Raw genomic sequence first — 24,721 nt, 5'->3', positions numbered from 1 at the left:
AGATACTAGCCTAATTTCAGTATTATTCACACCTAAGTCAGCCCTCATTTTAGCACAACTAAATTGAACAAACACTACTATGGCACACAGACATCTTTCTGTACATCCTAGCATAGAATAGACCAGAATGTGTTTATTAAAAGCTTAAAGGCATATCTAATTTAATAGCCACAAGTTCTTTCCAGCCATACTTTTGTTGAGACTGATTTCACACCTGCTGAAGGTAATGATGATTTTCCCTGACTGTAAAGGGATCAGATTAGGCCTAACATTTTTAAGACAAATTCTTCAAGTTTCTTTTTTCAATAGACAACCTAATATTCTCCCAAAGCAAGCAATGAAATATTCACAAGTAAATTGTTCTTTAGCTGCTTCATCCAAAGCTGACCTGATGAGTGACTCTATTTGCTTAAATCACCTAGCAGGCTTTTTTCTTCCTCTTTGATTGCCCAAAGGCTTACAAGGAAACCCCAAAAATAAACATAAAGCATACATCGTATAGAAAAATTTAAACACTAGGCATCATTTAAGAGGACATAGTAAGATAAAGAGGTCACACTGGCTAAAAGAGTGGTAGGAGTCTTTTTCAGCAAGGTGTGAACTGGGTATTATCTTCATTTTTCATACCTCTAACATTATAGCATTATTTCCACAGTTAAGAGAAAAAGGACATCAAAAATGCTCAGCAATGCCACTAAGTTATGCATCCACAGTTAACATATCTACGCACATAATGCAGATTCGACTTCAGCTAGAAACCCTGCAGTTAGACAGTTCAGATTCCCATATGCAAATAAACAGGAGATGGTGAAAACATAACAATAAAACCAGCAAATATTTAAGGTATGAAGGAAATTTCTTGAAAAATTATAAATGCTATCAATATATTGTTAAAAATCTAATCACTCATCCCTAAAAATATACCAATATAAAATAATAGGATTTTCAGAGTCCTGTTTGTCACCCTTTCACAAGCATATTTTATATGGACATAGGTTTTATATGGACATATTTTATACAGACAAATGACATGGATGAACCAGATTCAAATGAGATAAGCAGCATTATGTTTGTATGGCCACGCAACATGGACACTAGGCACTGCTCTAACCTTTCCTTTGCTACAGCTGGATAGAAGCAATTTAATGCACTCTTGCAACGGTGGTTCTCTTGCCCAGCTTTACTCACTTCAAGAATTAACTATTTTCCCAAACAATATGTCAAATTCTTCTGCAACCCTTCAATGAAATTTCATCACACATTATTTTTTGTATTTTTATTACTCTTTATATTCACTAAGTAGCTGTGTTTTGTCTCAGTTGGCCACTCCCCAAGTTAACGTTTGTTGAGTTTTGCTCAGTTATACACTACACTTTTTTTGATCTTCTATGGCATGTCTCTTTCTTCATGCCATTTCTGAAGCCAGGAAAGGTTTTCTAGCAAACATTGTCTCCCTTCAGAAAGGCTGTGGCTCTTCTCTTTTTCCAGCGTCTGAGAGCTCCACACTGGTGACCACTTTGCCCACCTCTGCAGAGATTTTGGCACATGAATGTTTCATCTCTAATTTTGAAATTTCAAATATAGTTGTGTTAGCCCTATCAGTAGGCCAACCAATCCATGTTCTTCCTGCAAATGTAGAAACAAGCTTTGTCAGGGCACAGCTGGCTCTGCAAACCTACTCTCTCATTTGAGACAGGATAAACTTTTCCATCTGGGATGATTTGCACATATGGTGGTACAGTCTGAGCTCAAAACTCAATAATCACAGCTGCCCAGTTCTGTCCCTTGCAAACTGCTCAGTCCTGCAGATGAGAAGTAGGTAACAGTTAACAGATAAGCCCCTTGGCCCTCCTATAATATAACATCTGTAAATATCATCCAGGAGACATTCAACCACCTTCTTACAACATTTAAAGATGCTTTTATAAACTTAGCATAATGATCCCTGGGAACGTTTTCCCTTCTTTTTTCTTCTTCTTGTTTGTTTTGTAGCTTGGTGTTTGTTTTGGTTTGGTTTTGTTTTTTTAAATAGGTGAATTGCAGAAGATAGGGCCTCTGGGAAATAGAATAAAAGTAGAATTGGAGCATCTTCCAGCGCAAAATACTTGTCACCATGCCTGCTAATGAGAACTTGTACACTCATGTAAAAGAAACAGACAGATTACTTTGCTTGAACATCTTTCTTCACCTTTTTTTCCTATTTTGTACTAAGATCATCAAGAAAGAATTATGGGATTCTACATAGGAAAATAAAAAGGACTATGAACCTAAAGCACAGATCATCTGTTGCTTGTGCTAATGACTGCTTAGAAAGTGCACATTTTAAAACTCCTTTTTATTCTGTCACAGAATCATAGGGTGGTTACCTTTAACAGCTATTACGCAGGCAGATATATAAAGAATATCTTATTTCTCTAGCAGTCTTTATCCTATCAAAAGGACAATCCTTAAATGATCCATGTCATTCACTTTAGTTTTTTAAGGTTGACAACATTGTGAGTAAAGTGCTCTGCCATTCCTGGGAGGTGTAAGCCCATAGCTGGAGGATTTTTTTTTTCTTTTTTTAAAGGCCTTGCAGCGTTAAAAACCAACTGGTGAAGAGATGGACGTACAGGGCCAGGCTTTGTGAATCACTTTAGCTATATTGACGTGACAGTTTTACACCAGCTGAGCATCTGGTCCTTATGGTTATGAATGACAAGAGAGAACTGGCTTTTCATGCCCTTGGTAGCAAGAGACATTTAAAGAGTAACAGCTGTTCCACTTTCCCTTGGCTGATTCAGACTTGTGAATTTTTATGAATCTGCACAATATGCCTACCAAACACTATAAATATTTGCAAATGACCTGCTACACAAAAATGTTGCCCTAATTTATGTTCAATTTTTGACTGCATAAATACATCCACTTTCATTAACTAGCATACAGGTAGCAGTACTTACCTGTGATCTAAATGATGAATAGAGAGAATAACCCCTGAATTCAAACGGGCTTGTTTTAAGGTCACCAGGATTGTGAATTCATATTTATTTCTTAACTTCTGAAAAAAGATTTCAGCTGTTTCTGGAGATGCCTTGACACTTCTTGAAGTATCTAAATAAAAACCATAACAGAAAAAACACTCAGTACAAAATCTTATTTTACTTTATATCCTCAACACAAAGAGCTTACAAAATAACAACCTACTCTTGAGTAGCACAACTGAGCGGACAGGCAAAAGCAGGGAACAAAGTATTTTAAACACCAGCTTTTACATGCAGTGGGAGCCATCTCAATGAAAGAGAACACGTTTTCTAGGACACTCATTCTATTTAGGGGGTGGGGGTTGGGTTTGTTTTTAAGACAGGGTCATAACTCCCTTACTTTCTCCATGGATGGCCAGACGGTACCTTCAATGTCTCGTTCAAAATATAGACTCGCTAGCAGTGAAGCACAGAGTGACAACACTGGATATGAGCCTAAGCTGTGAAGTGCGACCTGAGCAACTTTTTAATGACTTCTACAAAAATGTTACGCTTAATAGCTATGCACAATTAATTAAAAAAAAAAAATCCACCAGCATCTCTTTAGGGACAATTTACTCAGCTTTAAGTAACGGTTATAAATTAACTTAGAAACTCACCATCTTTCAAAATATATTGTGGCTAATTAATCACTATACACTCCAGTTACGCAGTATGTTGCTGCTGCTTCTTGCACAGGATGTCATGAACATTTGTTAGTGTAATTGCACACACACAATAAAGATTTTGCTTTTAAAAATCCATACACAACCAAGACTGAAGCAATGTTTCTGCTGAATTTGCATGGAACACGCATAGAAAATAAAAAGGCCCAACCTTAAGCCCTTTAGAGAGACAATTTACAAAATAAGATGTCAACTGCTAGAAAAACAATTCCCAAGGTTTTCCATAATACATTATACTGGAAAAAAAATAATATACATTTTTAATGCACAAAATCAATTCATTAGCCTGTGTAATCAACTGTGTAAGAACTAAATCAATTCACAAGCTTCTTGTCATTGTAATTCGACCATCCTGCTCTAACTCAGGGACACTAATTCAGGGACAGCAACAGCAGCACAGAGCTAACTGCAATAGAAATGGTGATTTTTCTTCTGGCAGCACTGGAGCTGAGCTCTCACGTAAGCTTACAGCACTGTTCTTAAAAACAGGTTTATTCTTTAAGCTTACCTATGAAGGTGCTGCTCTGCATTAACAGCAAACAGTTTATTGTGGTTCAGGAACATTTTTTCATATGTGTTTAAGAAATGCAACAACCTGCACAACCCTGAAGTCCTAACTAAGCTCCTGCACAGGGTCACACCAGGATGAATTTGATTAATTTTTTACAAAGGGGAATCCAAAAGACAAAAGAAAAGGGGGGGCAAAAGGAAATAAAAGATCACTTAAAGCTTTTATTTTGTGAAACTTCATGTCTTTTCTACCGTGGATTGCATAACTCCCTCACTGTAGCAAACATCCATGGTATTTTAATGGAATTGTTAATAAATCATAAAGCAACTCAAATACAATTACATCAAAGCGTGCATTTTCAGCCAAGGGACACTAACAGAGTGGAATGACATACGTTTGCATGCTGGAAGATAGTTTAACTGCATTACAATTTCCAGCAATATAAACAATCTACTCCCAAAGGACAGAGCAGAGGAAGGACACACAAGGAACATATTCTCTAATCACGATCACGGGATCCTCACGCACTGCACTTCTCAGCAGCAGCTTTCCTACCAAGATACAGAAGAACACAGGAAAGTACAGATGTGGAACCCACTTCAAAGACTGTTAGAGTCCAATTCCAAGATGCAAAGCACATCCTCCAACCCTGTTTGCAGTGAGGGGGAGCTGGGTTTCTCAGCTTAGAAAGCCCAGCCAACATCCTTTTCTACCACAGGTTCATTATCATTAGAGTGTTTACAGCATGTGGGTTTGGGCCCACAAACACATTACAAGTTTACACTGAAACGTGTTTACGCTTTATGTGTTTACACTGAAACCTCATTTTGATTAATGACAGAAGTTCTGATGAGGTATCATCAAACTGTATTTGCTGCTTGTTTGCGTAGTCAAAAGAAGATCCGCCCTGAGGGGCAGTGTTTCCCTCCCTGAAGGGCTTGCAGCCTCCAAAGCTTCAGTCAGGATGAGTAGTGCAACTTGTGGGAGAACAAAACCCAGAGCAAGCTGAGACCACTGGAATACGGGTAGTCATCTTGCTTACACATTAACAATTGTTACTACCTTGTAACAACGCTCTTGTCCTTCCAACAACCTTTTATGTTTCTTTTAAACTTTCTTGGTAGAGATATTTCACTTTGACTTCAGTAGACAACGAGATTATAGAAAGCACTCCTATAGAGTATACACCATAAACATCCCATGCTTTTTCAGCCACGTTAATTCAGGCTGATCCCCCCTCACCTGAAATATTGCAGGAGTTGCTAGAAGAAAAGGGAAGGGCAAAAAAAAATGGGCTATGAAGATGATTTCCACATCATCATCATCTCTCAGCTCCCTGCAATTTATACAGGGCTGATAAAGCACACATCCACATGAACGTGATAGTTCCTTCATCCAACAGCTTCTGTATGTGGTCACTTCAGTCTCACTCCAATTTAGAGAGTGAGCACAAAGGAATCTGTAGAGGCACCGAGGTACTGAATAGATACTCTGAATTTCCATGGATATATATACGAGTTGGACACACAGTTTTTATGGTTTAATATGGCAGCAGGAAAAGACAGGAGGTATACATATCAAAGCTGAACTTGATGGGAAGATAGAAGATAGGAAGAGGGTTGGAGGGAAAAAAAAAGTCATGAGACAAAAAAGAGAAAGTCATGTCAGAATTGTGGGAAACAGCAGAATTGCAGAAAATTCCCTGGCTGTTCTTGTTCTTTTCGCATTGTCTCCAATGATTTTCTTCCAGGTTTCCCTCAAGACAATGAAATGATAGTAAGAAGGAAGATGAGAAATGCAGAACTACCACCTTTTTCCAAGAATCCAGATTTTCCCTGTGCAGCTCTGAACCCTGAAAGACACTAGAGTGCCTCTCTGTCCCAGTTACCCTCTGGTTTATCCCTCTACATCATTCCTAGTTTTAACTATCACCACATCCTACCAGCAGAAATCATAAATGCTGTATGCTTGAAGTGGAAAATAGTCCACAGAGACTACTCTTACTTAACAAAAATAAAATACACAACTTTTCAATTAGAAATAAATATTAATTTCTACCACATTCCTATGATATTCTCATTAGCAACTGATGAAAGAAAGTATATGCATAACACCCCTACCATTATACAAGGCCAGTTCCAATCACACATAAATAATTACCTCCCAGTCGTACATGCATTTTTATTCTAACTGGAGCTATTGGGATGCAAACACCGCACTACAGCTGGCCTGTGCTGTGGCAAAGAAACAAACCCTCACTGTCATGCAGAGCTCTCCAGAGTCCTTCCAGTCCTCATTGCTGCACTGACAGGTGGGGGAAACACAGAGCTGCCTCTACGCCCACAAGAGAGGAATCTTTTTTGAGGTCTATTCATGTCACCCCTGTGACTCATGACCCGATCATGAGAGTTTTCAATCCTTTTATCTATAAAACCTTATAAACATTCATCGTGGCCTTAGACTATCTTCTTGAATACAGACAAAAGTATCAAGACCTGATTAGATCATGCTGGAAGCCTATATATTAAGATTATCGTCACATTAACTGCTAGAGTATTAAATTGCCAAAACACATGGCCATTCGGTTTCACTATTGCAAATAGGTCAGTTCGTACTTGCTGTACCAAAGAGCTGCACAGCCTTTTGAATTATTACTACTCTGATGAAGCACAGCATCCTTTGCTCAGTGAAGGCACCAGGTGGATTTCTTAAAGAAAGACCACTGAAAGGTCCTTGATCCCTTAGATGCATTCTTGTTACGCTAACACAACAATGCAAATCCCTCATTCCAATTGCCTTTGAACACTAGCAGTAGATGCTTGATAGATCACCAGCTCTGCTCAATAAATACTGATTCAAGGCTTGTTCTTGACATTTGGCTTCTAGTAATCATCTTAAGACTCAAGGAAAATACTTTACTGGAACTGGACTTCTTCCATAATAGCTCGGAAAATCAAACTTGTATATCTCAGATGATAATTTGTGGTTTCTCAATGGTTACATAAAAACCTCATACTCTGAGCATTTCTAATACACAAAACCAAAGGCTTAAATCTTTTTATATTAGAGTGCAAAAATAAGGAGCGAATTATTAGTTTGAATGAGAAATATATAGGTAGCCATGATATCTATATATTGGGTTTACTGTCCTAGAATATTGCATGTGTTTGCTTTGACCAAACCATGACAATTCACAAACCCATAGTGTCAACACTCCATCTTTAATTTATAGAAGAATGAAATTCAAAGTGATAATGAAAGAAAAAAAAATCCAGACTCAAAACATGTCACACTCCTTGTTCAAGTCAAAGGTTATAGCGTGGAAATGCCTTTAGAAGGAATAATAACACTCATATGCTAATATACACGGCTGGTTTCAGACACGCAAGTTAGCAAAACTACTGAAAACAACAGACTGGGAGAAGGAGGCTGGAGGAAGCGAGAATTCCCTTGTCAATGATAACGATTTACAAGGACACAGACAAACAGTAGGTGGTGGTCAACCTTCAGCTACAATATCCTAGTTAAGAGGTGATCAGCTGGCCGTAGACATAGGAAACCAAACCTTTTAAGTTCTAACATTGCAAAGCAATCTGAAAATCCAGTGAAGAAAACCACTGACCGTAAGACCTGCAGGAATATAACCTTTCAGACAACAAAAAACCTTTCAGTGGTTGCCTCTACCCTGTGCTTGCATCAGCCCTCACAACTATGACACATTTTCCCCTCTCAGAGACAATCTGTAGTCAGAGCTTTGCAGAAAACACTAAAGCCATACAAGTGTTTCCTGGAGGTGTCAAGTGCAGACGTTGCCATTTCAGTCAGGCTAATGAGAAGATAATTACTGCACTATAACCAAGAAAGTAAGTCTAACTTTCAACAGGACTCACTCCATAGGTCCGAAGGCACTTCCACCAGTCTCAACTGGTGCTGCAGAAAGAGGCAGTGCTACCCTTTGCTCTGACACCAGCCTTTAATTCCTCCTCCTCATCCCTACAGAGACAACTGCATCCATGCAAACATATGAGGAACCATTTCAGGCAACTGATCCAGCTTTAATTAGCCCAGCCCCACCACATCCACCCCCACAAAAAAGGGTGTAGGAAGCAGCCATGAGCAAATTACTGGACGTAAGCAGGAAAATTTCCATACACAGCACCAGCAGCATACTAAATCGCACAGTGGAAAGACTACGTGCAAATACAGTTTAGAACAAGCCATTCATTACAGATGTTTTCCAGTCCACAGTAAAAACAAACAGTTATTAAATGGAATGGATAACTTGTCTTAGGGTGTGCTCTTGAGTTTCTGAAGTGCATCTAAAGCTAAGCATACAGTATGAACTGAATTATAAAACAAACTCCTGCAGAAGAGTCTTTGAAGGAGGCATTCTAATTAATTGCGCTCCACAGTTTGTTTCATGTGCACATAATCAGCTTTTAATAGCAGCACCTATAAATCAATTCTGCATCTGACTGTAGGTTTGCTGAACTACCCAAATTAAATTCTAGTGGTTTGTGAGAAAAAGGAGAGGGACTACAGGCTAAAAAGAGTCTGAAAAATATAATAGGCTAGCTCAATTCTGTTTCATTTTCCTTCACTAGTTGAGATCAGTGTCACAAGCATATATTTACATCATGGCACTTCCTCATATTAAAATTTTTGTCTAATCTTTTTCTTAAGTAGGGATTTCACAGAGTCTACAAAGGGCAATAATATTTGAGACTGTTTACTTTCTATTGTTTTTTTACTGAAGTAACCAACATGGGCTAAGCTGCTTGCAGCCAATGGGACAGCATGCAAAGCCAATCCAAAAGCAGAATCTTTACAAGGCCAAAAGGGTACAGCAGGTTTTTAAGTGGAGCACGGTGCATTCCTGTAATGAAAACTGAAGATAGAAAGAAGTAAAACAACCTCTATTAGACCAAAACCCTGCTAGAGATGTTATGCTTTAGATACTTCAGCAGGAAGGTTGATTGGTTTGCCTTTTTTATTTTGTTAATATTTGAACTTATATACATATCTTACATATGTAAGCTGATATCAGCTTACATACTGGCTGATAAAACATTTTGAGCTAGTTTTCCTCTACATTTGTTTCTTCCCTTCTCATAGATTCCAAATCAGTTCAGAGAGAACAGCAAAACAGGAGCAGCTACAGTTTTCAAAACCCACATGATTTCCAAACCCACACATTTGATTTGGTTTCTTCAAGGCTGCAGGAAGGAGCTCTGTGGGAGTCTGGGGGAAGATGTTGCAGTTCCACCTCAAGTTTAAAAGACTACAAGATACGGGCTAAACACAGACCCTGTAAGACTCCCACTGGGGCCATTCCCAAAGGGTGTGCGTGACCTGCAGGCCCCAGGGGCACTGCCCAGTTCCCAAGGCTGGGTGAACACTAGGACTACAATCTAATTGTCTATCAAGATCCAACTGGGTACATCTAGACTTTTATGCACCGAAGTGCTCCTTATAAACTGGGTACGGCTTGGTCTCACCAGAACAAAAACTCACAAATGCCAGGAGCAAGGACTCTAGTAAATCTCCCAACTTGAATGATCAGGACCTTGTGATACCTTACAGACTGTTTAGGGGGGTACCCCACAAACTACCCTCGTAGTTTAGACAGTACTACAGTAACCACCAATTCTATGTGCTTCCCTTCTTACTTCCATTACAGATAGGGCTCAACAAGGATGTATGCAGAAAGAACTGCAGTGGATGGGAAGGAGAAAAGGAGGAGGGCAAAACGCACTTCAGCTGAAACCAAACAATCGAAACAAAAACTGACTTGAAGCCAAATCATTAAATCAAATAAAAACAAGGGGAAAAATGTCGCAGTTTGTTCTTGCAGCATTTGGGGAGGTTCCAGTTGCCTTTGCTGTATAGCTTTCTCTATTCTGAATGTCAACTACAGCTCTGGTGTGTCATCCAGCAAGGGCTTTCCTCCAGCTCAAACCATATGCAAAGCCCCACAAGTCACAATGGACTGACACAGAAGACTAGAAGAAGGACCTGTCTCTGAACACATACATTTTTCCCTCAATTATATTTACCGTTCATATTTATATCCTCAAAACCTGTTAATCATATCACTTCTGTCCAACACTCTGGCTCACCTACAAGCTACATACTTTTGTGTTTAAAGTCATTTTGGCACAGCTGAGAAAACAAATCCGCTGTGGGACAAGAGGGGGAAAAAGGTACTGAGAACCTGGACACATATGCTTGAATACAACTGCAATGATCCTGATCTGAAATAACCAAACCATCACTAAGGACCTAACTTGCTTGTGTAATCGGGAGTAGTTTGTGCATTTGTGTAAGTAATCATGATTTCATTCAAAGTGCTTTGTTTTAAATGTTTTCTTCTCCATGGTCAAAGCCCCCAGGGAATATTTGCTTGGTTTGTTAAGCTTGTATGCCTTCGTAACTTTGGGGTTTTTTTAATCTAAAGGAACATTAAAAATTGTCAACTATGCAAACGAAATTAAAATAGAACATATTTAATAGGGGGAAAACCTTGTACCCAATATGACAATGAGATAATTGAGCAGTAGCAAGCCCTCAACCATTTCTGCCAGCTCCTGGCACTGACTTGGATGACTCTTTAGGAAAGAGTTAGCAAATCCAAGACTGTCTGGGGCTGTAATATATTATGCATTCACTGTAAATTGACAATAATACCACCAAAATCTGTCTAGAAGCATTTTGCAAAAGAGATGATACAATGCTAGTTGAGAGTGATTATACTAGGGGCTGGGTTAAGCCTCTGAGCTTATGTACTGGCTGCTGTTAGAAACCAAGGAAAGTCACGTCAAGCTGAATCTTTCTGTAACGCTAAGCTTACCTTCCCACAGCCTGACTACTGACGTCTGCTGCTAAAACAGCCTCCTTTGCACCCCTGTGACTCTACAAAACAATTGTTGAGGTGCTAGCCACTAACATACAATCAAGTTCTTTCAAAACATGGTCAAACCCCTGAGATGACCTTGAGGTTGGGGCTATGAAATCATTCTTTGTGGCACACGTACTTAACGAGACCATACTGTGTGGAATGGGGAAGGTGGATCTTTCCTTCCAGCCCAGCCACCTACTACACAAAGCAGAATCCACTTGCTTCGGTGAAGCTGTCAAATGAACAGTGCGGCTGCTCGGCATGATTCTGCACCTGGATTACAGACCAGGAAAATGACCTATTGATGGTGGCGTGTCTCAGTGTGTCAGCAGCACAATACAGCCATAGATAGCACCTTTGCCTGGTTCATAGATCTGTACAACCCAGGGAAATAGATACAGAGAGAACAAGTGGCAGATTTACACAGCTACAAACACCCATTTGAGCATCAGGTATTACAGCGCTCTCAATCTCAGGCTTAATTTGCCAGAGCACACTGCTAAGACACTTAGACATCTCTCATTCTGCCTTTGGCTGTGGTCGCTTCGGCGAGGAAGGGATTTGCACCAGGATTACAAGTGGGAACAATTTACCATAAAGTAAAGCAGCCTGGCTGCACCGCAACAAGCCAGGTATGCTCTTCCAAAAATACGTAGGGTCCACGACCGAGGGTTTCATGACTTCTGGACTCAGTAGGCAAAAAGTAAAGAAGAGATAAATACAGTAAAGATCCTAGTGACTGTATCTACAATAACTTATTTCTGACAATTTTTCAAACCTTTTGCAAACGAAAGGATAAAAAATGTAATTGTAGGAAAACCTGAATTTTAAATGTGTAGGGCTCCAGATTAGCAGTCTGTATTCTTAGCACAGGAGGCTGAAGCAGCTGATTTTCTTAACAAGCAATAGAGATCCTACCACGCTACATTATCACTAAAACAACTCCCACCAAACCGCCAAAGAAAATGTGAATGTGCGCTCTGGAACATTTCTGAAAGGAACAAAAGGTATGTGCATATCAACGCAGGGGGAAGCACCATACAAAAGTACTATCAGGAATTTTTAAAGGCATACATGATACAGAAAACCACAGTTCCTTGCCCACAAGAAATACTATCCCTTTCACTGTAACTATGTCATCATGCTAGATACTATCACCAGGAGAGAAGGTGCTACTCAGTGGGGACCTATTACATGATGACAAAGTGATGAAGATAAAAGATGACTTCTGTTCTTGTTACAGAAATTCCACTCCTAGGAGATTAAAATGTGTACTGCGTGGTATGCTCTGCCCCAGGTATTTATTATTGTAATGCTTTCTAGTGATTTATAGGTTCTGGGTTATCAATTACATGATGTAATAGCTTTTTTGATTACCAGTTTTCCCTAGTCTACATTCCAACACTATTCTCAATTTCTCTTTAAATTCCGAAGACACTTTGCATGCACTCCCTCATAGGTAGTACCAAGTACTGCCACTTAGGATGATGTTGTTTAGGTTTTTGATAGCAAATACCACTATAAAACCTATTATGTTTGAACAAGGACACAAGGTAGCATAGAGTGGGATTTCTGTTTGCTCCTTGGTTTCAAGACAGGTTCCAGCTGCATATAAAAGGTTGCAGCTCTATAGCTTTATAAATAAGTGTATATATACACGCACACATCCACACCCCTTTAGGCACAAAGCAGTTTTCTAGAAGCTGCTTTGAGAACACCTTGAAACCTGTGGAGAAAATCAAGCCTGTCTTGTTTTCCTTGCTGCTGCCATCTGTGGCATATGCACCTAGTTATGCTTGGCTGCATACTGTCATACGAGCACTTTGTGTCAAACTGACCTAACAACAAACAAAAATATCACACCAAGAAATGCTGTTAACACTGGGACACAGACTGAAGAGTACAAAAAAAAAATAAGGCATTGCCTTCCAGCCCTACCGGTACTGTAATAAGGGCATGACACACATGAGAACTGCTAAAAGACTGAATTTATTTCCAGTCCCTAGTTGTATAGCATGGCCAGGATTTAAAAAGTTATGCAAGTCACGTTGAGGGGGCGGAGAGGAGGACGAAGCAGCATTGTCAGCCTTTTCCAAATGAAAAGCAGGCTACCAAAGGTAAACAAAGCCTAATCAATTAAAATCAATAAAGTACAAACTTAACAGCAATAATAAACCACACAAATAGATTACGCTAGGTGTACATGAAGCTAGATAACGTGAACTACCCTTCTCCCAAAAGATGTGACACAATTCAAGTTTCTCAAATATATCATATTCCAGTTGTGAACTGGGTCATACAATGACAGACTGTCGAAGATCAGCACCCAATATGGCACCTCTGAGGATTAGGATCATGCTTGGTGTAGATACTCTTATACTCACTGAGAAACACACATCTCTCCCTTACTTAGTTCTCACTGTGCAAGTAAGTGTCAGGAAGACCTACTCATGCTTTCTGCTCAGTCATTTTCTTTCAAAACCTCCTTTCCCTGTGACCAGTATGCTGCTCCTGAGGACCTATCGCCTGCGGCCTGTGTTTCACAGAATCATTCAGGCTGGAAGGGACCTCCTGAGATCATCTAGCTCAACCCAAATGATTTGTAGATGCCCTGGAAGGTTTAGCTCTTTTCCCCATCAAGAATCTGTTCCTCCCTCTTTGTAATGGTTTGGATCTCTCATCCTAGTTTTCCTTCACCTTTGGCTTTCTGGGGTGTGATTGGTTTTTACCCACATTCGGGTTAACTGCCTTTGGCTCACCAAACTTCTAGGCATTAAGGCTCATTTACTTTCATACAACACATTGGTGAGCTTAAGCAAGCATTAACATGAGATCTGTCCTAATTTCCCAGATGAACACAATGATGTGGTCTGCATGAAAGATTAACTTCTGACACAAGAGAATGTTCAAAAGTCACCAACTTAAAGGGCTCCAGAAAATCCAAACCTTCATCCTAACAGCAAGAACAGCTCAGCAAGGCAGGGGGTGAAAGGTCTCCACTGGAAAAAAATTACATCTGAGGCATGCCAGACACATCCAACAACTCTGTTGCTTAGCCACAGGTCTCCTGCAGCAGGCTGAGCAAACAGCAGCAGATGGGAGGAGAAGGCAGGAGACTGAACCATAAAAAGAATTCAGGTACCAGCAGAAATGAGGGGGAAGCAGCAGCGAGACCACACCTGAGGGGAGAGGAGGGACATCTAAGCCACCAGCCTTACTGGAATTGTCAGAAAAATCTCTACTCGCCTGATAACTCTTTTGACACCAGGAAAAGGTTAAAAGGCTTTTGAATTGGGAACATCAAAGAGAAGGGATACCAAGGAATGCCATACACACAGCTCAGCTATGAGCATGCAGGCAGACAGAGTACATGGGGTACTCGAGCTACCGTTGCCAGAGGTCCCAAGGAAGAAGAGGAGGACCAGAGCTCAGACTCTCTTGCAAAAAATTGTCTTTTAAATCAGGTATTAATGGAGTCCATGCTTCTATGAATGTGCCTGCTAGCCCCAGTGAATCAGCTACAGGTTTTAAACACATGCACAATTTATAAGCTTGGATGAGTTAAAATTAGAAATGCGTCCAAACTCCGACTTCCTTGCCCTTGTAGGCTTGTTTTAACCAAGTACCATTAAAAAATACTTAAGCGCACCAAAGAACAGTTTTATGGAGAATTCAAAGTCATGTTTGATTTTAATGAGTATTAGGTGGTTTATATCCCTTTGTGTCTTTGAAAATCTCTCCCTATACTAGAACAATTCCACCAACCCCCCAGATTTGCAGAGTACAGAAAAGACTTGCAGGGTCACCTACCCTATCCTTAGCCTGTTAACCGAATGTCATACAATGATTGCAATGTAGCTAATATTTCCTCAGGTTTTTATTTCATGCTATCTTCTACAATATCAAAAGCCTAGAGATTTCCACCTCTTACTTTCAGTAGCTATTTCACAATCTCAACTAGTTCAATGTGCAAGTCTCCTTTTATCTTAAATCCTCTCCATTTATAATATCATTACGTTACTCTTACCTCTAGCTCTTTGAATACTAAATTATTCCTTCATTTTAAACCTTGAAGAATCTTCTAATACTAGACACTTATCATACAACACTTTTGTCATTGCTTGAAGAAGCTGTACATACTCAAGTTCTTTCAAAAGCTTTCCTAGTAAGCCAGTCCTTTTTACTATATAATCTGGTTTGCTGTTGTTCTCTTCACTCCCTGCAATTCACTGATATTTTTCTGAAATGGAGAAACCCAGAGTGAATGCAATAACCCAGATGCAATGTCAGTTTAAAAAAATTCAAGTTCCCAGATCTCTTACTACAGTATGCTTTTTTAATGCTTTTTTTATGCTTCAAATGTTAACAGTGTATGTGGGGATTCTTAAAAAGAGCATCACTGAACAGGGTACTCAAGGTTTTCCTCAACTGTACCCCAGTCCTTGAATGGGTGGTGAGCAAATCTGGGGACTATTTCAAGTTCAAGGGATATTAGCCCATGTCACAGTAAATCTTAAGAGTGCCTTTGGAACAGCCGTGGCCCACTACGCAAATGCATGCTTAGGGAGTTATTAAAACACAGATTATTGACCTCAAAACCACAAAAGCTCCTTTGGAACCCTTCTGGATCATTACACAGCTGTATTTAGAGACTGGTAGACTTGCAGCCATGGAGTCACAGCTGGCACATGTCGTCTTCTCTTGACAGATAAGCAGCATGAATGTTACCGCCATCTAATTATACTTAAATAAGCGTTTATGCTGAGGAAACTCCATAAACATTGCTCTGTCTAACAGAAAGAACAACTCTACAACTGGAGGTCTTTTTCTTATTATACTCCCTCTATGTTTTCAGAGAGGGAAATTGCCACTCAAATTCCACTAAAAGAGTTCTCAGTTATGGATAGCTAGCAATATTGATTGTAATGGCTCCTTTGGAAACATTACAGTCTATTGTAGCAATGTTGTTGCTGCTGCAAATATGTTAATCTGCTAAAAGCCTTTTGAACACTGTCTTCAGAAGTCTCTTTTACTTCATTCATCCTTTTAGACCATACCCATTGCTTTAGCACCTTGCAACACCAGTGTGGTTAGTAGCAACTCCCAAGATGGCTCAACACAAAAGTCAGTTTTCTAAGCTTGCATTTCTCTCTGAAGTCATCAGGATCACACACCCCAAAAAAAAGTATGCACCAAAAAAAAGAAAAGCAAACAAAATGTTGTTTAACATAACAAATAATGAGAATTTTTTGCTGTAAAATTCTTCCCTGTTGAAAATGGCTACAGCATTTTTCCCACCCAAACATGGTTTAAGGAAAAGTGGAAAAAAAAAAAAAAAAAGAAAAAAGAAAAGGAAATTTACTCCCTAAATGGGACTACAACTTAAATAACATATTTGCTACAAGTTCAAGTTTTTAAAGCTCAGCAACAGCTACCTGAAATATCTGAATGAATTTATAATGAGTATTTATCATGGAAAACATGACCAGGCAAAAAACCCCACAAAAATCTAAAGTACCTTTTCTTATATTTCTTCTCAGATTTTCCTGAGTAGAAATCTTTTGGACAACACCAAGATGGAAAAATTAGCATTTCTTAAACATTGGGGCAAAATATAGAGGTATTTAGCCAAAACAGATGGACAGAAAAAATTCAGTGAAAAATCATTTTTCATTCCTTATTCAGCTGTACCTTAGCAGTGCAGGTAGCAGAATACAGCTGCTCTGTGGATCTGCACCTTGGCACATGACCAAGTAGGACAAAATACAGGGAACTGAAGAGCAAGTACACAGAAGTAGTTTCTTGTGACAGCTATATATAATCTCCAGCTCTTATCCACTGGTTTTAAATAACTTACGAGCTCAGTTCTGTACCTCCCTTAAGACTCTGGAAGCAGTGAAGTTAACCATTCTTGGAGTTATTTTTCCAAGCTAGCACCTATTTGCCCTAGAGGATACAGACTAGAAGAACGTAAGCAAGAAAGTCAGAGTAGGAAACCTATTTTCCACATCTCATAAGTAAGCAGTAGGGGAAAAACAGACATTAACACTGATCTAGATGAAGGGATGTATGGGAATAGCTGCTGTCCTCTGTGAAACCACACTGAAGAGTGAGCCATGCTGCAGTGGTGGGAGAAACCATAAAAAAACCCCATTAACCTAGCTCGTCTCAGCCATGCTTCGTGACTACAGAACTATGTCACAGCAAAAGCAATTACATAAGGGTAGCAAGACCTTGTTTTCCCACATCACTACCCCTTGCTAATGCAATCCTCCCCCAACAATATGGAAAGATGTGCATGACAGCTACCAGAAGAGTCACTGTCCCCCCTCTCAGGGCACACATGCTGCAGGTGCTGGGTGTTCTCTGGCATGCACGACAGATGTCATCCTGCTATCAACATCACACCTTTACCTTCAGCCGAGACCACTGCCCCCTGCTACACTGCCAGGAGAGGCTCCCTGGTGAGCAGCCATCTGCAGTGGCTGCTCCTGATGGGGACATCAACATCGAGAGGCGCCTCCTCGGCCTCCACACTCCTCCAACCATCCTGCTGCTTCTCACAGCACCAACCAGGGCTCTGCCCCACATCACACACTGACACCACCTTCATGTATTTTCCTTCCATACATGCCCCAGAGCTGCACATCACTCATCTTCAGCTTTCCATCAAATATGCTGGGTTGAGCCTTGAGATAATACTAGCCTCAACAATGGTTTTGTACTTGCAATATTTCAGAAGAGGCCTCACTGTAAAGGTAGGAGCAAGCAAATGCAATTCTCTCTACTAACCAGCATGAAGTGTTTTGGCCAACACTGAACATGGTTCTTTGAATTAATCTGAACAATCAAATGCTCAAAGTTTTAGAGAATCAACATTGTCCCAAAAGAAAACAGACCCCCACAAACTTCAGTTTACTGCAGATATGAGATGCAACCTGGCTGTGAAAAGCACCGGGTCACACACTAAAACATGCCATTCCTCTAAACGGAGTCACACCCTGGCTGATTAATAAGTGCAGGCACTAATTCACTCCAAAGGTTGAAGTAGCAGAGGCTGGAGATAGCAGCTGTCATACCAAGCCCAGGCAAAGCCACAGAAGCCATGCTGCTTAGCACTGTCTCCCAGGGGGATCTGGACAGGGACAGTTCCTCTACCAGCAAGCAGGCATCATTTCTCTCCCCACACTGCAGCTTCTTCCAGAATCCATGCTCTTAAGATTTTAACAGACTGTAAGGTGACAAGGGCCCATATCAAGACACATGGCAACAAATGTGAGTACAAAAAAAAACCCAAAGGCTATGAAGGGAATATTTAATTTTTGCTTATTTCCTTTCTCCCCCTGACAAATATTCACTGTAGAAAAACAGAACAACAAAACTTTGTTTAAAATGCTTTTTTTGCAATGTATGATGACATAGTTTTTAGAGCCATACTTAAACAATTTTATTGCTCGATACTTTTACCTTTGTGATGCTTTATATGCCCAATACACACACTCAGCAACATTATTTGACACTTTCAGCATTAAGACAGTTGCAATCTCCAAACGCTACAGGCCAGCAGCATGGTTAGTGTTTGCATGGGTGCAGAGGTGACTTTAGAACATGCCAGAGGTGGAAGGGGATGAGTGCAGCAGGGAAAAAGCATAGTCTGTTGTTCCAGATGCACCAAAACCAGGATCTTCTGGATACCATGTTGTCAAAGAATAATTGCTTACACTAGGCATTTCTAATATTGGAAAACATTCCAGTACTTACTGAAATGAAACTTAATTATTTCATTCTTTCTAAAGACTAAGGGGTGAGGGCATTTCTTTGTCTTTCTAAAAAAATTCTGGGAATTTTTATTATCTACAGATGATCTCTATGCTGGAGGTCCCACATTTTGAGGATTCACTGATTCTGAAAGAAACCAGATTGCTTCCAAGACAAAAAAAAAAGCTGCAGATAGGTATTCACTCTGCAGTCATCCATGCCAGTTGGCAACATTAGCATCCTCTCCCCCAGCTGCCTGTTACCATTCCTCTGAGAGACAAGTACAGCTGGAAAAAGGGGATTTTACAGGACCCTAATCCATGTCACTGCAGCCAGCCAGGTTTGCTCCTGAAGCTGGCCAACTTTGCCATCAGCAGACATGGGAACACTTGTATGATCTCTTGCTTTGGAAAAGTTGTGGGGACAGTAACCTCTGGTTCCCGGGTGGTGACAAGCAGCTGGGAACAGTAATATTTTCAGCAGGCTCAGCTGGAACCTGGAGAAAGCAGCTGTCCATAGTTTCAGTGACAGGTGGCAAGGAATAAAGCATGTGAAGTGCACAGGCAATGTAAATCCTATTTCTATGAAAGAAAGTTTACTCACATCTAGTTTTAAAGCTTTATTTTTAGCTCCTTTATTTAGTAATGTCCAGAGAGGATGTCACAGGCCAAAAACAGTGATCTTTCCAAAGGGATATAAAATATATATACTAATATTGTCTTGCTAGCATTTTAAAATAATGGGCTAATGATCCAGTCATGCAGCAATAGGTAACAAATCATTTACACCAAGAGACCTATTTTAGAGGGTTTTTTTTTCTGCCAGCAACTTGTGCCAGCAAGCCCCAACTCAACAGTAGTGATGAGTCCTTTCATGCATCCCACTGACAGATTAAATCATTTCTTTGGTGTTTTAGAGCACATCTTGTCCTCATCAGAACATACCACATCTTGCTTCTAGAACTGTTACTCCTCAGAAATATCTAAATATTATTTGTAACCATATCAAGAGTTACATATCCCAACTGGCAGAGAAAAAGCTTATCCTCTGAATGAGTTCAAAGTTCTGCATTCAGATAAACAAGCTCCCACATTTTCATGACTGCCATGTCCTTTTTATCGTTTCCTTAAATTCATGTTCCTGTGCTTGTAACCATCTGACTGCACTCTTCCATTTACCCTTCAGCCTCCTCTTTGAGGAGTACATACACCTTTTCATGGGCATATACTTTCCTTACACATCACTTGGCTTTCATTTTCTGTGCCTCTCGTCACTCGATTTACAGTATACCTTCCACCACGCTCCACTGCTGCTAGAGGCAGTTGGAAGGTGTCTTCATTACTACACGTATGCTCTTTGGACAAAGACAGCCTGATGTGTAGCATTTGCTCTCAACAGCAAGTATAATATTTTGATAGTCTTTCTGGATATCTATAAAATATATAATACTCTCTCCTCTAAAGGGAGAAGGGAGTGTGACAAAAAGTTACTGCCTAGAGGAGTGCCAGAAGAGACCAAGTTACTCTTGCAGCCCTTATTTAGATGTTCACATCTCATCATTCCCTATTGCAAGCTGAAACACCTGGCTTCATCAGGACATTGCATGTGCTTAACATTAAATCTCCTGAGCATAGACTTACATCAGCTACATCTGACCCATCCAAAACCCTCAGCAGCCTCCAGCCTTTGTTGCTGTGGTTTTGTCTGCCTTTCCAGATTTCCCTGCAGTTACACATGCAACAAGTGCTCTTGCAGCAATGATTTTCATATTTGCACAGGAAAATGGCTACGTTGACTTCTATCTCCACCAATCTCCTCAACTTGTATTAATGCAGTATATTTACAAAGAAAGAATTGTAAGAATGACAATTGGTATTTCTCCAAAAGCCTCCAATTACATTAATTACACTTTAATCCACCCACCCAATTTGGACTTCACCTCTAGTATAGTCCCCATCTTGCAAAAGGAAAACAAAGGTATTGAGAATTTCACTGACTTTTGTAAACAGACACCAACAGAGAGAAGTTTGCAGTATAAATATTCTGACTTCTGCTGCTCTGACCAGAAGAAGAATAATTTTCCTCTCGACATATTTTGACATAATAATATCTGCTGTTGGCTAGGAAGTGCCGGCAGATGTTCACATACAGCAACACTAACATTTTGGAAGACTTCCTCCTGTTTTCTGTTCATAATTGTATCTCCCCACAAGCTACACTGGAACATTTTACAATTACTTTGCAAATGACATTTCCAGAAAGAGAAGTCCCTATAGACTACAGTGGCATTCAGGTGCTATCATCCACTACAATCAAGGAGCATCAGGCACCTAAAAAGCTTTAGAATTCAAGACCACAGCATCTACTCCTGCTGAAGTCAGTGGGAAGAATTCACTTTCCCAAATCTTATACTTTCTATAAGATTTGTAGAGTGACAGAGCAGGTGGTACACAAAAAAATTCAATTGCAAATTTCAAATGGCTATAATTATTTCTAAATCAGAAACTGTGTAAGGAGTTATCTAAATGCTCTTGAATGGACTATAATAGACTAAAACTACCTTCAGAGAGTAACTGCTTAACTGCTTACTGTGTCATATGGCCTAGAAATATAAGTACCTTTGCAAATCAATTACGCAAAGAAGTATCTGTCAGAACAGCCAATTAGATGCTAAAACCCTTGTATTGAAAATTGATGCTACATCTAATTAAGCAGTCAAAACTAACTTTTCACCTAGAAACAGGAGGAAAGAGACTACTTTGCTCTAGCTGCATGTACAATTTTCCCATCATGTATCTTTAATTGTCTGTTATCTGTTGGCAGTTCAACCTGCCACTTTCATAATCTCTTTCTAAAATAAAGAACAGCTTTTAAGCTTTCTGTATGTTGTAAGCATATGTAAAATAAGGCTGTATACCAGTTGAGAATGTGGTCTATCAAAAAGTGCACCACACTAAAATGTCATAAATATGTACATGGTACAAGAAAAGATTCAATATCTGAAGAAAGCAAAAGGCAAACTATCAGAAGTTAAAGCTTCCAGAGTAAGGTCACTGATCATTTAAAGTCACTTGTGTCTTTTTCACAAAATCATTTGGGTCTATAACTAAGGCTTTAGATGGGATAAGGAAAAAACACATTGGCAAAAAAAAAAAATTTAAAGTCAGCACACACATATATTTGAAATTCACACACTGCAAATACATACATTAAGAGGCATACATTGCAGCAATGTTCCCATGGGGTAAGCTCTAAGAGCAGAACAAAAATGACTAAGTGGACCCAATGGTCTGATCAAGGAAGGATATTTCTCTAGTTCTAAATGCAAGTTAGGAAATGAAAGTCTGTTTGCTCAGTAATTACTGCATTTACTGTACTAAAATCAGCAGTTGTCTTATGCAGTAGCAGGAAAAATATCTCCAGTCCTGCAGGGCACTGAAGACTTCCCAAGAGATACTGAGTGACTTCAACCACCATTTAAACCCAAGTACTTCCGTCCTTGTTATTCCCTCGATTTCTCTCAAAATGAAAAGGTTGGTGTGAAAATTTAAACTCCTACCTCTTTTTGCTACAACTAAACTGGTAACCCATTTAGGAACTATGTACACTCATAATTACAAGGAAAGAAGGAACATGTTGAAAAAAAATATTTTACCCAATAATTTTTTTGTCTCGACACTCAGAAAAATATACAATAAAAAGTCTTATTCTTACAAACCTCTAATCCTGTTACTACTGAAGTTAAAGGGAGCTTTGACTTCCCCCACCCCATTATAACACAATGGGGCCTCAACACAGAACCATACCCTAACAATTACAGCTATTTTAGGACACAAGCCCCACAGCCACAAAAGCATATTGCCATTCTAAGCAGTTGCCTCCTTCACAGAGGGCTCTGTTCTGCAGCCACAAGCCCATCAAGGGACGTTTAAAACCAGCATGTGTCACCATTTCTGAACGCATATGCCCATGTGTCTCCACATTAATGTCCATAGTGACACACGCTGGCTGTACCGGGGAAGAACACTGCTAGAGATAACACCTTAAAAAAAAAAAAAAAGAAAAGAAAAGCCTTTGGCAACTATTAGCTTCTGATAAATTATCTCATTAATGCAAACATGAAAAAGAAATTCCCTTTTCAGATCTTATCTCCCTTGAATTATAACTCTCCTGTATGGGAAACACAGCCTCTTGCCTGTTGCAGTAGAAATGCTTTCAGATCCAAGCTGAAACTCATGGCATGACATAAGCAGCCAGCACTCAAGTCTCCCTATTTTAAAACTATAGGCTGATGTGGAGATTTGCTCTTGCTTCCCCAGATGTTAAGCTATATTCCTTGCTCTTATTTAGTGATGTTTCTAAGAAGCATGTCACCATCTTTCAGAGAAGAGTTGCTTCTAAAGGCCATTTTTAGACTTTTTCTTTTTAATTAAGACAGAGTTTTTCTCCTGAAAGTGTTCTTGATTCCACCTTAATTTAATGTATCAGCATGTTATTAAAGTGTAATTCAAAAATGCACTGCTAATGAGCAAGTGTAGGCAATGCAACCTATGCCAATAAATTCAACTAGCCATTGAGAGTTATTTTACAGTCCTTTATGAATTATAACATAAGAAAGCTCAACTATTTTTAATAAACCTCCTAAATGTATTTTTGAAAGGTGGAACAAGACTACTATTTTATTTCTGTTCCAAATATGAACAAAAAAACAATCACAAGCACTAAGACTAAAACCCACTCTTTGTTTCTCATGAGGAGTATGACACAGAAGCTCACAAGGGCCACTTTCCCCTGGTAAAAAAAGGGGCAGCCATCTGCCTCACTCCGAAGCACTTCATTTCAGCATTTTGCTCGATTCACATGAAACTTTCAGCGAGCATTTCCTTAGCTGGAACTAGGGTATGTTTAGCGTTTCCCAAGTAAAGCAGAAGAGTGGGTGGTGCTATTATTCATCACTGCACCCCACGACTCACAAAACAAGCCATCTGCCATCCCCGTTCCTGCTGTACTTTAATTAAGCGTCTACCAGTCAAAGGAAAAAAAAAGGGGGGGGGGGGGGGGTGAGAGAAAAAAAGCGGGGGTGGGGGGAAGTGGCACAGTGGAAGAACAGCGGGGAGGAAGGGATGGGAAAGGACCCCGGGTGGCCCAGGAGCGGGCAAAGCCCTCGCTGCGGGGCCGGGCGAGCCCTCGGTGCGCGGCGCAGGGGCCCGACGGCGGCGGCCGAAGTTGAGCGGTGCCGGGCGCGGCCGTACCTGGGAAGAGGAAGGCTTTGCTCCCGTTGTGCAGCCCCGGCACCTGGCGCACGCCCTCCGCCGAGCCTCCCAGCTGTAGCTCGGACAGCACGTCGATCTGCAGCGAGGGGTCCACCCCAAAGCCTGCAACTGACCCAGAAAGTGCCGTTACCCCACCCGCCGACACCGCAACTTTCCGAGTGCCCCCCGCTCCCACTCCCCCGCCGCTCCCCGCACCTGCGGTCGGCCGGGGTGACCGGGGCATCACCACCGCCGCCACGAAGCTCCCCCCGCCCCGCTGCCGGGCGCCCTCCCGGCGGGTCCGGCATCCGCCTACCTGGCCCCAGGCAGAGGAGAAGGCAGAGCGTGCTCAAGCGGATGCCGGACTCCATGGTCCACCGATGCTCTCAGTCCATAGTCCCCCTCCTCCGGCTGCTGCGGGTGAAAAACCTCCGGGGCAGAGGCTGGGTCCCTCCCCGCCTCTCACCGGGAGGAGCGGACCCCCCGCCGCCCCGCAGCGCGCATCACGGCGGGCGCCGCGCCGCCCCGCCGCCGGCCGGAGCACACAAAGGCGAGGGCGGGGGGCGGGCGGGCAGCGCAGCCCTCCGCCCGCGGGCAGACAATGGGGGGAGCCC

The 24,721-nt window shown here is 40.8% G+C and overlaps 1 protein-coding gene across 1 annotated transcript in view; it reads right to left on the bottom strand.

Annotated features, from left to right (window-relative positions):
- NELL2 (neural EGFL like 2) overlaps positions 1-24,478 on the bottom strand; it is a 150,122-nt gene extending 125,644 nt beyond the window's left edge. The window contains exons 1-3 of the mRNA XM_086472416.1: positions 24,424-24,478; positions 24,108-24,236; positions 2,943-3,093 (exon numbers count right to left, since the gene is read on the bottom strand). Of these exons, the coding sequence (XP_086328542.1) occupies positions 2,943-3,093; positions 24,108-24,236; positions 24,424-24,478 (335 nt within the window). The remainder of the gene's footprint in view (positions 1-2,942; positions 3,094-24,107; positions 24,237-24,423) is intronic.
- Positions 24,479-24,721: the final 243 nt, after the last annotated feature.

This window comes from Leptosomus discolor, chromosome 1 (genome assembly GCF_034619465.1).
Source record: "Leptosomus discolor isolate bLepDis1 chromosome 1, bLepDis1.hap2, whole genome shotgun sequence".
Classification (NCBI taxonomy): domain Eukaryota; kingdom Metazoa; phylum Chordata; class Aves; order Leptosomiformes; family Leptosomidae; genus Leptosomus; species Leptosomus discolor.
This window is presented reverse-complemented; position numbering and strand designations above follow the sequence as displayed.